The sequence below is a fragment of the Bactrocera dorsalis genome, chromosome 3 (genome assembly GCF_023373825.1).
Source record: "Bactrocera dorsalis isolate Fly_Bdor chromosome 3, ASM2337382v1, whole genome shotgun sequence".
NCBI classification, from domain to species: domain Eukaryota; kingdom Metazoa; phylum Arthropoda; class Insecta; order Diptera; family Tephritidae; genus Bactrocera; species Bactrocera dorsalis.
The window spans coordinates 24393125-24405330 of record NC_064305.1 but is presented as its reverse complement, the minus strand read 5'-3'; the positions used below and the strand labels follow the sequence as shown (position 1 = coordinate 24405330).

Here is a 12206-nt window from a genome sequence, read left to right as displayed (position 1 = left end):
CCAATTAAATGTGATAAATAACTGATTAACCAAATAGCTCTACCTGATCATATCAGTTCTGGCCAGACACTGTTGTCCACTTTTTTTTACTTCTACCCTGAAGTATTTACATACACCCACTACGTAAAATTGTAAGCCCTTGAAGTTCTTCCGACTCACAATTAGAAGTGGCAATTATCGGCGCACCGCCAAATCCACATTATTTTCAGCGACGACCCGGATATTTCGATTTTAATTATTGCAGAATGTTTAAGAAGATGCAAATAAATATTCGCCTTTGGGTTGAAAACGAACATCAGTATCAAGTGATGAAAAGTCTTATCGGACCTGTGCGATTATGAGTTCAGCAAGGTAAAAGTGGATCGATGACGCCATCGCGGTCTCAAGAGGAATGTTTCTAAATAAAATCCATAAACTTCTTTACTTCAATATCGATTCTACTCTGTGACCGCATTAACCCGTCGGTCGTTAGGAAGATACGAGTACATATAAAAAAGAAAAACATAAACATGAATATGAAACTAACATTGGACGAATCTCCTTTGGGCTTCAAATAAGCGCATCAAGAAGAGGTTTTTCAGCGGTTATAATTCCACCTGTGCTTAAAATATTCTCCAATGAAGGATATTACTTGGTTATTAAAGTATACCCTTACTTACCAAAGTGATGCACGACCTAGGTTAGATATATGTAGCTGGGTAACTCTCTGGTTATAACCAGTTTTCGAAGCCTGGAAGAAAATACTTCCCATATTACATTATAGATCCATTTTTATCGGTCCAAAACTTACATGTTATTCTTCTTTAATCATGGAGTTGTTGTTATTGTAACGGCAAAATACATTCCTGAAGTAATTTCGAGGCATAGTGCCGAGTTGACAGTTTTTGGAGGGATAAAAATCCGGTTCCGGGTTACTTAGACCCGACCGTCGTGTGAAATCGGCTTTATGAGTCTTACTATATTATGCTGGTTTCTCAAGTAGTCGTAAGCAGACAAAGAATGTTGGATAAGTAAGAAAAAGACATAAGTCAATATAATTTTACTTAGCAGAAAACTCAAGACCACTTCATCTTACGTTTCCGCTAATTGTTCAGCATAGAACAATGAGCAAAATTGTTCTCTAAAACTAACAATACCAAACCGAGATCATATTTACATTCAATTCTTCCAGCGTGATTCTTTTCCAAACACTAACTTTAAATCAGTGCGGCTGATGTGAAGCGCTATCGGATTTCATGCTGACACGAAATTGTCTATCTGAATGTGAATTAAAACCCGATTTTACCAGTTAACAACAAATTTATTTCGAAAATCAGTTCACAGTTTAGAAACGACGGTGCTTGAGGACACGACGACGCACAGTGCGGTATCTGTAACCATCTTGAGCAGGTTGCTCATAGACTTCAGATGCAGCTGGTTGGTAAACTGGAGCTGGGGCAGAGTAGGATGGAGCTGGAGCAGAGTAGGATGGAGCTGGGGCAGAGTAGACTGGAGCTGGAGCGCTGGCTGCAGGGGGAATGTAAGATGAGACTGGAGCAGATGGTGCAGGTTGGTAAACTGGAGCTGGTGCTGGAGCAGAGTAGACGGGTTCTGGGGCAGCAGCGGCTGGTTGGTAAACTGGAGCTGGGGCAGAGTAGGATGGAGCTGGGGCAGAGTAGACTGGAGCTGGAGCGCTGGCTGCAGGTGGGATGTATTGGTTGGATGGTGCGCTAGCAGCGGGTTGGTCGTAACCATAGCCCAAGTGGGAGACATCAGCGCTGGCAAAGGCCAAAGTGGCAATGAAGGCGGCGGCGGCGAAGAATTTCTGTTAAAGAAAACGGAGTTTTTTTTTTATTAATTAGCGAGGTTAGGTTTAGGTATTCCATATAATTTTGTAGACATTTCTTTCTTTTTACTATACACTTTAAATATTCGTTATCCTTTTTGGTGGTTTATCCATTATCACTTTTTATTTTTTCAATATTTACCATTTTCACTGAGTTTGCTTGCGTTGAGTTGTTCGGCTGAAGACAGTTCAACTAGTGGTTGCTTAATCGTATTTGGCGTGCGCTTTTTATACGAATTCGCAATGTAGCCGCAGCCATTAAAGTTATCTAATACTTAATTTGCTTGCTATAAAATCATAAAACCAGTAGTTCTAAGCAGAAAGTGAACTTGGATCACCAGAAGTGTGCATTCACTTTTTCGTTTTAGTGTTTCTTGGCAGATGAGCGGTAGTGCTAGTTCAATGCACTTAAAGTAAAAGTTGTTTTCAAAAGCGGAAACTAGTTTTTGAGGAAATATAGAGATTGCGATATTTATAAATCCCATCTCAACCTAATGAAACCAAAACTTGGACATTTGATACCACTACAATACTTGCTCTACTTGTTTGAGCGCAAAGTTTTTTTCCAAAAATTTGTTTAAATTTCTTAAACACGCTAACATGATGTTTTTGTCAACTGACTAATTGTTTTGAAACATCACATTCATATTCACTTCGAAAGACTAAGAGCAAAAGACTCTCTAATACTTTCTAATACCAAAGTTTGTTGTTCTTGTTAGAGCATTGTTTGATTGCCTCCGCTTATTCCTAAGCATATTTTTATTAACAAAGTAAGGATATTAAGATGCGAATAACTATTTGTCAGATTTCCATTTTTCCGAATGTTTATTATTTCGAAGTTAAGATTGACTTCTTTGTAATGATGCCCAGTCTAAGACAACGAATAATCTCACATACATAGCTAGAGAGACTTGTACGTTGTGATGCTCAGAACTCGTAAATATGGAGCAAAGAGACCCTCGCATATCTGCAAAGCGCCACAACTTTTTTTAATTGATTCCTGTAACCAAGCACTCAGATAAGTTTAATATGGAAGTAGCTTGATACGGGTATTACAGCTAGTGAGATCATGCACTTCTTGGCTTTGCGCTCTCTTTCGACTAGCAATGGCCTATACGAATATAACAACTCGGCTTAGGAAGTGGTTGCATACCTCTCTAAGAGAAGCCGCACCTCGCTGCAGAACTTCTGCTGCTAACTTGAAACTGCTTTTTTCATCATGGTAGAAACCCCATTCAGGACTTCTTTCTTTGTACTATAATTGGCAGCATCTATTATCATAGAAGCCTTCCTCATATAATTATCTTGCCTGTGGAGGTCTTCCTCTGCTTCCTCCGGCGGGTACTGCGTCGAATACTTTCAGAGCTGGAATGTTTTCGTCCATTCGTACAACATGACTTAGCCAGCGTAGCCGCTGTCTTTTTATGAACCATGTCAATGTCGTCGTACCATTGAATGCGATATTCGCCGTGGCCAATGCGCAAGAACAATAAATCTTCCGCAGAACCTTTCTCTTGCAAACTCGTACCGTCGACTAATTAAATGTTGTCATCGTCCATGCCTCTGTACCATATAGCAGATATGCGAAGTAGCACTTGTTTACACATGTTATTTTGTGTTGCATTTCGAGCGAAATTATCTACGACTTCGAAGTTATGACTGTCAACAGTGACGTGGGAGCCAACTCACGAGTGCCACAATTTCCCTTCGTTCACAACCAGACTCATTTACTTCGCAACTTTGGTGAAAGCAGAACTAACGCCGTGGTTGTTATGACCAATAATATCAATGCCATCGTTGTACACTTTTGCAAAAGATTGTACTCTCTATTTTGATCTGCAGCTCGGATAATTTTCTCCAGCAACCCCGTTTGGTGTCGAACGACTCGGAGTGGTCCTTCCAGATGCAAAAGAAGTTTTGGGTATTGCTCAATGTCAGTTTACATAGACGTATTAGTTTTGCGAAGATATCAAAATTAGACATCATAAAGGCAACTCCTTTTCGTGCAGAGTTGATCTTTTTTTCATGGCTCTTTTCCAAGATTTTGCGCATGGTGAATATCAATCAAATTTTAATTTTTCAGGCTTGAAGCCACAATGACAAGGTCCAATCATTTTGTTGACGGTGTGTGAACCTGCTGTTCCTTTGACTTTCCCGAAAACCAGCTGTACGTAAGGAGCTTGAAATGCGCCCCACAGATCCCTTATACCCAGTTACTGATAAATACTTTTAGAGACCAGGGATGCAAGTCGAATAGAACTTCGTTCGGCTGTCTCTTGTGATTGCAGCTTCTAGACTTTGAACCTTCCTTGTGTTTGTTGATGCTGTACTGAAGCGAGTGCGTTTCTTAGCTACAACAAGATAATGGTCCAAGTCGATATTAGGATATCAGAGCGTACGCACGTCTAAAACACTGGAGACGTGTCTTTCGTCTATCTCAACATGATCGATTGGTTTGGTAACTTTTCGATCCGGAAACAGCCAGGTAGCTTGATGAATTTCCTTATGCTGGAATCTAAGACTACAAATAACAATATTTCGGTGACCGGCAATCAGCCTCAATCCATTTGGAGATGTTTCATCATGGAGACTGAATTTACCGACCGTTGTGCCAAAAATACCTCCTTTTGCTCATATTGGCGGGGTTAGCTCTCATAGATGCGCTCCAAGCACTAAGCGTAATCTAAAATTAGACCAAGTCTACTACATTCTAACTAAACAAACGTTATTCAAATTAGACTATGCTGACCTACAATTTTGTTAAGATTAACAAATTTCCAATTTAACGAAAGTGGGGCAAGGTTATGGCTAACTGTAGACTAAAGCCTGTTTAAGGCTGGACTAAAATTCGATTAATATTAGGCATATGCTGATGTGATTTAAATAATATTGAACAAGACGTGACTAAGTTCAAATGAAAGTCAGACTAAGACTAGACAAGTACGGGGCTAATGCAGAGTAAAAAGTAGCCTTGAGATATTCTACTAAAACTAAACAAAAACTTAGTCTAAGCTAAGAGTAAGCTTGGGGTAACACTATTCTAGCACTGTGGAATGTGATAAAACATAACTAGAATAAGATTAGACTGAATGTAGAAAAAGACTGACAAGGTGGAAACTAGTCTAAGATAATCCAGACTAAGACTAATAATTATATATTTATTCTGGCCTTCGGGTTGTCAAATAAGAGGACGAAAGACTAGTTTAAAATTACAATCAGATTAAGCGCTGTGATTAGATAAGATTAAGAGAAGATTACAGGAAGCCTAGACTACGATTCTGTTATTTGATTATTTCTATATAAATATTGTAGGACTCTCTCATCTTCTAGAATATAATTTCTATATATTTAGTGTATTCAGTTTTGATTTACATATATCACTCAATTGATTACTCATAGTCCTGTCTACCACAAAAATGTAAACTTAAATGGAGACCTCTATCATCACGGTTGGGTTTTTGGAGGTGCCGATACACTTCTTAACAAAGTAATGAGTAAGTTTCTTAGATTAAACTATATTTATTCAAGAGTTCGATTTATTCGTCTCGTTCAAACGTATTCCCCTCGTCTCGTCAATAAATTAATTCCTACAGGGCACATCCACATTCACTCGCGTCACTTAGTATTGATACGCTTTTGTTGTGGCACTTCAACGCCTTGAAATGTCACCGTTAATCTTTTATTTATATTTAAAGAATTGAAAGTTGTGCAAATATTGAAAGATCGCACTGTCTTTTTTATCGTACTCGGCTGCAAATAATTAATGTTATTTATTGGGAGCACATTTTCTAGTTCTTCGCACAAATAGAGCCCCTTAAAGTGGGAAGCATATAAAAGCCGTCGAAAGGCCGTGATTAAACAGATGCACTTTAAACTGTGTTGCGTGGACTAAGAACACCTAAAATGGTAAAATTATATTTACATTATTTTAAAATCTGAACAGGACTCTCACAGAAATTATTTTAAAGAAATTCCTCACCATTGCTACCTTTGTCGCCGTGCTGGCGTTTGCTTGCGGTGATGTCTCAGAATTGGGATACGGCTACAATCAACCTGCTGCCAGCGCACCTGTCAATTCCTATATTCCACCAGCTGCCAACGCACCCAAGCCAGCCTACGCCCCGGCACCAGCTTCCGCTTACCAACCAGCTCCTGCAGCATCTGCGCCCTCTTCTTCGTACCTCGCACCACAGCCTGCTGCTTTCGAAGTCTTTGAACAGCCTGCTGAGGATGGCTACAGATACCGTACTGTCCGTCGCCGTGTCTACAAACACCGCCGTTACTAATTTGGAAACTTAACTGGAAAGGTGTCAATTTGAATTCTTTTTTGGCATAATTAAAATAAATGAAGTCTAGAAATTAAAAAGAAAATTTGTATTTTAAGGCAGGTCTCTAGAATACTATAATTTCTAACATACTTCTGTCAAGAAAGTATCGGGAATTTATAAATGAAACGAAAATGTTTCAATCATCATCCAAATTTATTTTATCGCCTTCGAAGTAACATCAATTTGAAGCGATGCACATGTGCCAAAATTTTCTCAATCGTCAAAACATTTTGTTATAGGCACTTTCCGGGATGGACTTTAACTCTCGCGTCGAATTTGATTTGATGTCTTCAATTGAGTCGAAGCGTGTTCCCCGAAGTGGATATTTCAATGTGAAGAAAGGTAAAAGTCACGGGGAGCTAAATCAGGGAGATTTGGTACTTGTTCAATGATATTTGTTGAGTGTTTGGCCAAAATTTCACCCGAACATTTTAAAAATTTTGTAAAATTCGGCAAACACTGCTGAGGTCGACTGACATAAACAGCTGCTGTAAACACACTGGTGGAAAGATTCCGCTAGTTTTTGGCATCGTAATTAATGACAGTTATACCTGTCTTCCATATAAGTGGGAGATGAGAGGGAGAAATGAAGAATTCTCGATACTTTCTTGACAGAAGTAGGCTGAACCATATAAAATATAATATTTTCTACTCCAGTCTTCGCGCGGCAAGTAACTCCAAAGACCAGGCGGTTTTTCCGAAAGGTAAAGCTATTTGTAGTCGTCAGAGATCCACGCAACAAATATGTGAAGCTTTGATAAATACGTCTCTTACTCAGACAATCAGAAGAAAATTATGTAAAATAATATAAATTGTGCCTGCCTGCTAGTTCATCGTAAGGAGCTTGATATGCCGTCTCACAATTCCCTTATATCGAGTTGCTAATGAGCGCTCTCAGGGAGTCGGAGTACAAGTCGAGCAAAAAATCGTTCGGTTGTCTGTTGTTATTTTCTTTGTATTTGTTGACGTGCATTTTTTGCACAACGTGATCGAGCGGGACAGCCAGGTAGCTTGATGAATTTTCCTATGCTGGAATCTAGTGCTACAGATAACCATATTTGCACTCTTTTATATGGCCACTGTAGTAAATGCCATAAGGACCAGCTCTTATCAATCCTTGTCCCGTCCATCACACTTCTTGAACGTCGGGGATGTCAGTCTTTACTCCTACGAGGACATCAACCCGCTGAGCAATGGCACCTTCCCAATTAAGGGACCGGTCATTTCAGGTTTATGCCCTAAACTTATAATCCTTAATACAGTTTCAGTGGTCGTCATCAAAAGAGGTTCGCTCATCTAAGGATGTTGTGTTCTTTCCATTAGAGATGTTGTTTTACGTGGCGGGTTTCTTAAACCCAGCGCACAACTTTGTGGCCGTGTGGAGGAATGTTTCGTTTTCTCACTTTAGCTCGCCTTTAAAGGGATCTTTTTTGGATACCCAGAGGATACTTGCTCTAAAACATTGTTTCTGACCGCTCCCGAGTGAATAGCCAAGTTATGACAAGTCAAAAACTAAAGTTTTATTAAATAGGTTCAGCTCTTTCACAAACCAGATGTCGAACTTTTGGAATTCATGAGACACAAAAACTTTAAAGTTTACCTACAAAAAACATAATGGAAATATGAAGTTTCATTGAACGCAACAAATGCTTTCAACACAACAATGAAACGTGATATAAAGCGGTCTTGCGATAGTTTAATTGGGACCGAAGTGGCGGTACTCTTGCTTAAATTCCATTATAGAAAAGGATTCAACTTATATCAATGAGTTTTCTACCCGAGATTACTTTCTCCACACACATTCCGTAACGGTACTGCACCCTGCTCAAACCAGTAATAGTTCGTCTTTTGAAGAAGACTAAGAATAGTTAGAACGTTTTCAGAGTATGAAAGAGTTTATTGATTTATGTATATTAAAAGAAAACAACGGTAACAATGTGCTTTGAACGAATTAAAATAGGAATTCTGACAGATATACTTCGTTCCCTCTGGCTTAGAACCGACGCTGTTTGTAGACACGACGACGAACGGTACGGTATCTATAACCATCCTCAGCAGGTTGTTCGTAAACCTCAGATGCAGCAGGTTGTGGTGCGGGTGGGATGTACGAGGAAGCTGGTGCCGATGGTGCAGGAGCTGGTTGGTAGACTGGAGCAGGAGCAGCTGGAGCGGGCTGGTAGACTGGCTCCGGTGCAGCAGCGGCAGGTGCGGGTGGGATGTAAGAAGATGCGGGGGCGGATGGCGCAGGAGCCGGCTGATAGACTGGTGCTGGAGCAGCTGGTGCGGGTTGGTAGACTGGAGCAGGAGCAGCTGGAGCGGGCTGATAGACTGGCTCTGGTGCAGCGGCAGCTGACGCAGGTGGGATGTAAGAAGATACGGGAGCGGATGGAGCAGGCGCTGGCTGATAAACGTGTGCTGGAGCAGCTGGTGCGGGTTGGTAAACTGGAGCTGGAGCTGCTGGTGCGGGTGCATACACAGGCTCGGGAGCATTAGCAGCTGGTGGAATATATGAGTTGGATGGCGCGCTAGCAGCCGGAGCGGGTTGCTGATAATTGTAGCCCAAGTGGGAGACGTCAGCGCATGCGCAGGCCAAAACGGCAGCAAAGGTGGCGGCGGTAAAGAATTTCTGCAAAGAACAAATTGTTTCCGTTTTATTTTATTTGTATAACCTTATAAAAAAAAACAATTATTAACCATTTTTGCACAGCTAATTGGGATTAGTTGCTCTGTGGATGACAACTGTTCGACTTGTGTCTGTTTGGTCGTTAGCGTCTCGCAGTTTTTATATGATTCGCCTATTCGGCAATTCACTTCATTAATTATTATAGCCAAACTGTTTTGACTTAACAACAACAAACAATGAAGTACTTCAATGCAGAAACTCCAAAATACGTGTAAAGAGAAACAAAACATTAAACCGAAAATAAAAACAAACATCACTAACATTTCAAACACACTATTTGTTTGAAACTGCGAAATTTCTAATGAAGATAAACGAAGACAGCTCAAGGCGCTTAAGGCCGAGCTGGGTTTAATGTGAGATTAGCTCATAAGCAAGCCATTTGAAAATGAATTTGCATATACTTTTATATGTATTTTATATTTGTGTGTGTGTGTGTAATTGCAAACACATGAAATTTAAGTGCCTCTAAGTGCTAAGTTAACTAACCTCGGTGTTTCAATTTTAATTTTTGTGTTTTATTCTCAAATTTTATCATAATTATGGAGTAAGACTTCCTATACTTAGATTAGTATCTAAGCATTTAATCTACAAGCGTTCACTAGCTATCAAAATATTGAATAGAACAGACAGTTACGGAAGTCAAGAGAGGAAATCTTCGTGATGTGATTAAGAAAACGGAAAATTTGCATTTTTCACAACTGAAATTCCTTTTGACTTGCCATAACCAATATTCTTTGAAAGTTAAACTTCACTATAACATTTGATTCTAACGACTCACTTTTTAGCCTCTCTGGAAAATAAACTCATGTATCCAAGTTTGAATTACGAACTCAGCCTTCCTTCGAATACGAAAGCTCCTTTAGAGACTTATACAACCACGATCCAGGACGTGCAGTCATAGCTTTGTAACTTTGTAACCTTCTGCTCCTCCATCTTTGTCAACTTCCACTTTATTATTTTTTTAAGTAAGTTCCAAAAGTTATAGAGATTCATACTCAAATACCTATTCAAAGTGATGTTTATTATAAAATACGTTGCGTAAGATTTCAACATGCATTATTCGAAGAAACCGAATGGATAACAATCAAATTTGGTATCTTATTAAATCATATTATTAAAAGAGGGTCTCTCATCCGAGGCTGTTCTTACCTTTTCATTGGAAGCGTTTTTTTCACGAGGTGGGTCCCGAAACCAGCACACAATCCTGGGGAGAAATGATTCGCCTTCTCACTTTAGCTCGCCTTCAAACGTATGTTCTTTGGCTAACCAGAGGAAACTTGGTCGTTTTCGAAATATTTATTTTAAATAAACTTAATGAACTCAAATGAAATACCAAGGAACTTAATTTAATGTAAATATTGGGTACAAATAATCGAACACTATTATATTAGAGATATGAGATTTAGGCCAAGCTATACTGCCAGGAACCACATTATTGTTAAGAAATTTACTCCATTTCAGTTAAATGCTTATGATCTTTAGAGGGTTAAAATTGGAAGGGAAGGACGCTGGAATGACCAAGAAAGACCGCAGAAGCACTCCACTGTGTTATTTTTGCTCCTAGGATAATTAGTCGTAAAGAAACTGTTAAGGACCAAAGCCCACAACGCCAAAGCCCACAAGATGTTAGCATATACTGACGAGATTGCCAACTTAATAATAGTTAGGTGACATCACCACTCTCAATACAGTCCACGATCGACCATCTTCTTCGGGTCTTCGGTTGCATCTGGAGAAAACGGATCTGCCTTTTTCATTATAAAATGCAAAATCCCTCCATGGATGGTCCCTTCGATAAAGGAACACAACTCCCTCTAAAGACCGCACCAAATAACTTGATCAAACTGTTGAAGCCAAAGGAAAGTGTTTCGCACCTCTCTGATTAAAGTAGGTATACTATATGAGAGCTAGGATAAATATTGACCAGAATGTTTACATTGTTAACATAAGCCTACATTATTCTCTTCTTCTTTATTTACCAATTCGATTCGTATTATGTACAATATTAGTAAACTTAATAATAATTAATAGTGTAATGTTTACATGTTAAATATATCTATTGTATATAAAAAAATCACCGATTTTGAAGCAGCATATTTCTCTCTATCTCTCGCCACATCTATAAGGTTGCCCACGTTCTGGATTCCTGTCCATTGTCGAATGTTTCGAAGCCACGAAAGTTGTTTACGGCCAATACCCCGTTTTCCTTCAATTTTTCCTTGGATAATTATTTGTAGAACCTCCTACTTAGAGTGCCTCATAATATGTCCTAGGTAGGCTGCCTTTCTTTGTTTTATAGTCTTTAACAACTCTCTATTGCGGTTCACTCTTCTCAAAACTTCACTGTTTGTAGCTTTATCTATCCATGGAATTTTTTGGACTCTTCTAATAAGCCATAGCTCGAAGGACTCTAACTTGTTTAATCTGTGATTTTTTTAAAAAACGTATTTTGGTTGTGATGTTGAGGTCATGGCTACATAATATGTTTTTGTATTTGAGAAAAGTTGTTCGCGCAAATTCGATTCGACATTTTATTTCTTTTGAACAATCCCAACTTTCATTGATATGTCAACCAAGGTACTTGAAATTTTTGACTCTTTCGATGGGACTATTATTAATCATGAAGTGTGTGTCATTGTATACATATGTTTTTCCTACTAATAATCATATACTTCGTCTTGTTTATGTTAAACTCGTACGTAGGCCATATTCGTCACTATGTAACTTAACTCGGTGTACAAGTTCTTGTAATCCCATCAAGCTATCGGCTATAAGTGTTGTGTCATCGTATATTATTTATGAAAATACCATTCACTTTCACACGTTGATCAATACTGGTTACCGATTCTTGAAATATTGCTTCCGAATATATGTCAAATAACAAATCAACATCCTTGTCTTACACCTCTTGAAATAGATATTTCTTCGGTTATACCACCATTGATGCTTACATGGGCAGTTTGTTGCCAATAAAGATTTCTTATGCAACGAATCTCTTTGTCATCTATTCCCATAGAATAAAGAATTTTCAAAAGTTTATCGTGTTTAATGGTGTCGAAAGCTTTCTCATAATCAATAAAGCATAAAAATTCATCTTTTTGGACATCTTTACAGTTTTGAACCAAAACTTGTATACAGAACAATGCCTCGCGTGTTCCAAGACCTTCTCTGAAGCCTAATTGCGTCTTGCCCATTGACTCTTCACATTTCTTATATACAACCATTTTCTTTGAAATAGACAGCTACCGTTTGTTCTCTTAATGACTTTATAAACTGTTGTAGCCCCAAGTCCAATAAACTTTTATTGAATAATTATTTATACGTTTATATTATTCGTATGAATGCCCTCCCTTGAATATTTATAGACTTT

General features: G+C 38.8%; 2 protein-coding genes across 2 annotated transcripts; both read right to left on the bottom strand.

Moving 5' to 3' along the window:
- Window positions 1-1279: 1279 nt before the first annotated feature.
- LOC115065714 (uncharacterized) lies at window positions 1280-2104 on the bottom strand. The gene is made up of 2 exons (XM_029551298.2): window positions 1968-2104; window positions 1280-1804 (listed from the first exon to the last, which is right to left on the bottom strand). Exons 1-2 carry the CDS (start codon window positions 1968-1970, stop codon window positions 1325-1327), a joined length of 483 nt encoding a protein of 160 aa, XP_029407158.2. The 5' UTR covers window positions 1971-2104; the 3' UTR covers window positions 1280-1324.
- A 5935-nt stretch (window positions 2105-8039) lies between these two features.
- Window positions 8040-8968, bottom strand: LOC105228698 (nematocyst expressed protein 3-like). The gene is made up of 2 exons (XM_011208634.3): window positions 8848-8968; window positions 8040-8779 (listed from the first exon to the last, which is right to left on the bottom strand). The coding sequence occupies exons 1-2, from the start codon at window positions 8848-8850 to the stop codon at window positions 8147-8149; spliced, it is 636 nt and encodes a 211-aa protein (XP_011206936.2). The 5' UTR covers window positions 8851-8968; the 3' UTR covers window positions 8040-8146.
- Between the last annotated feature and the right edge of the window lie 3238 nt (window positions 8969-12206).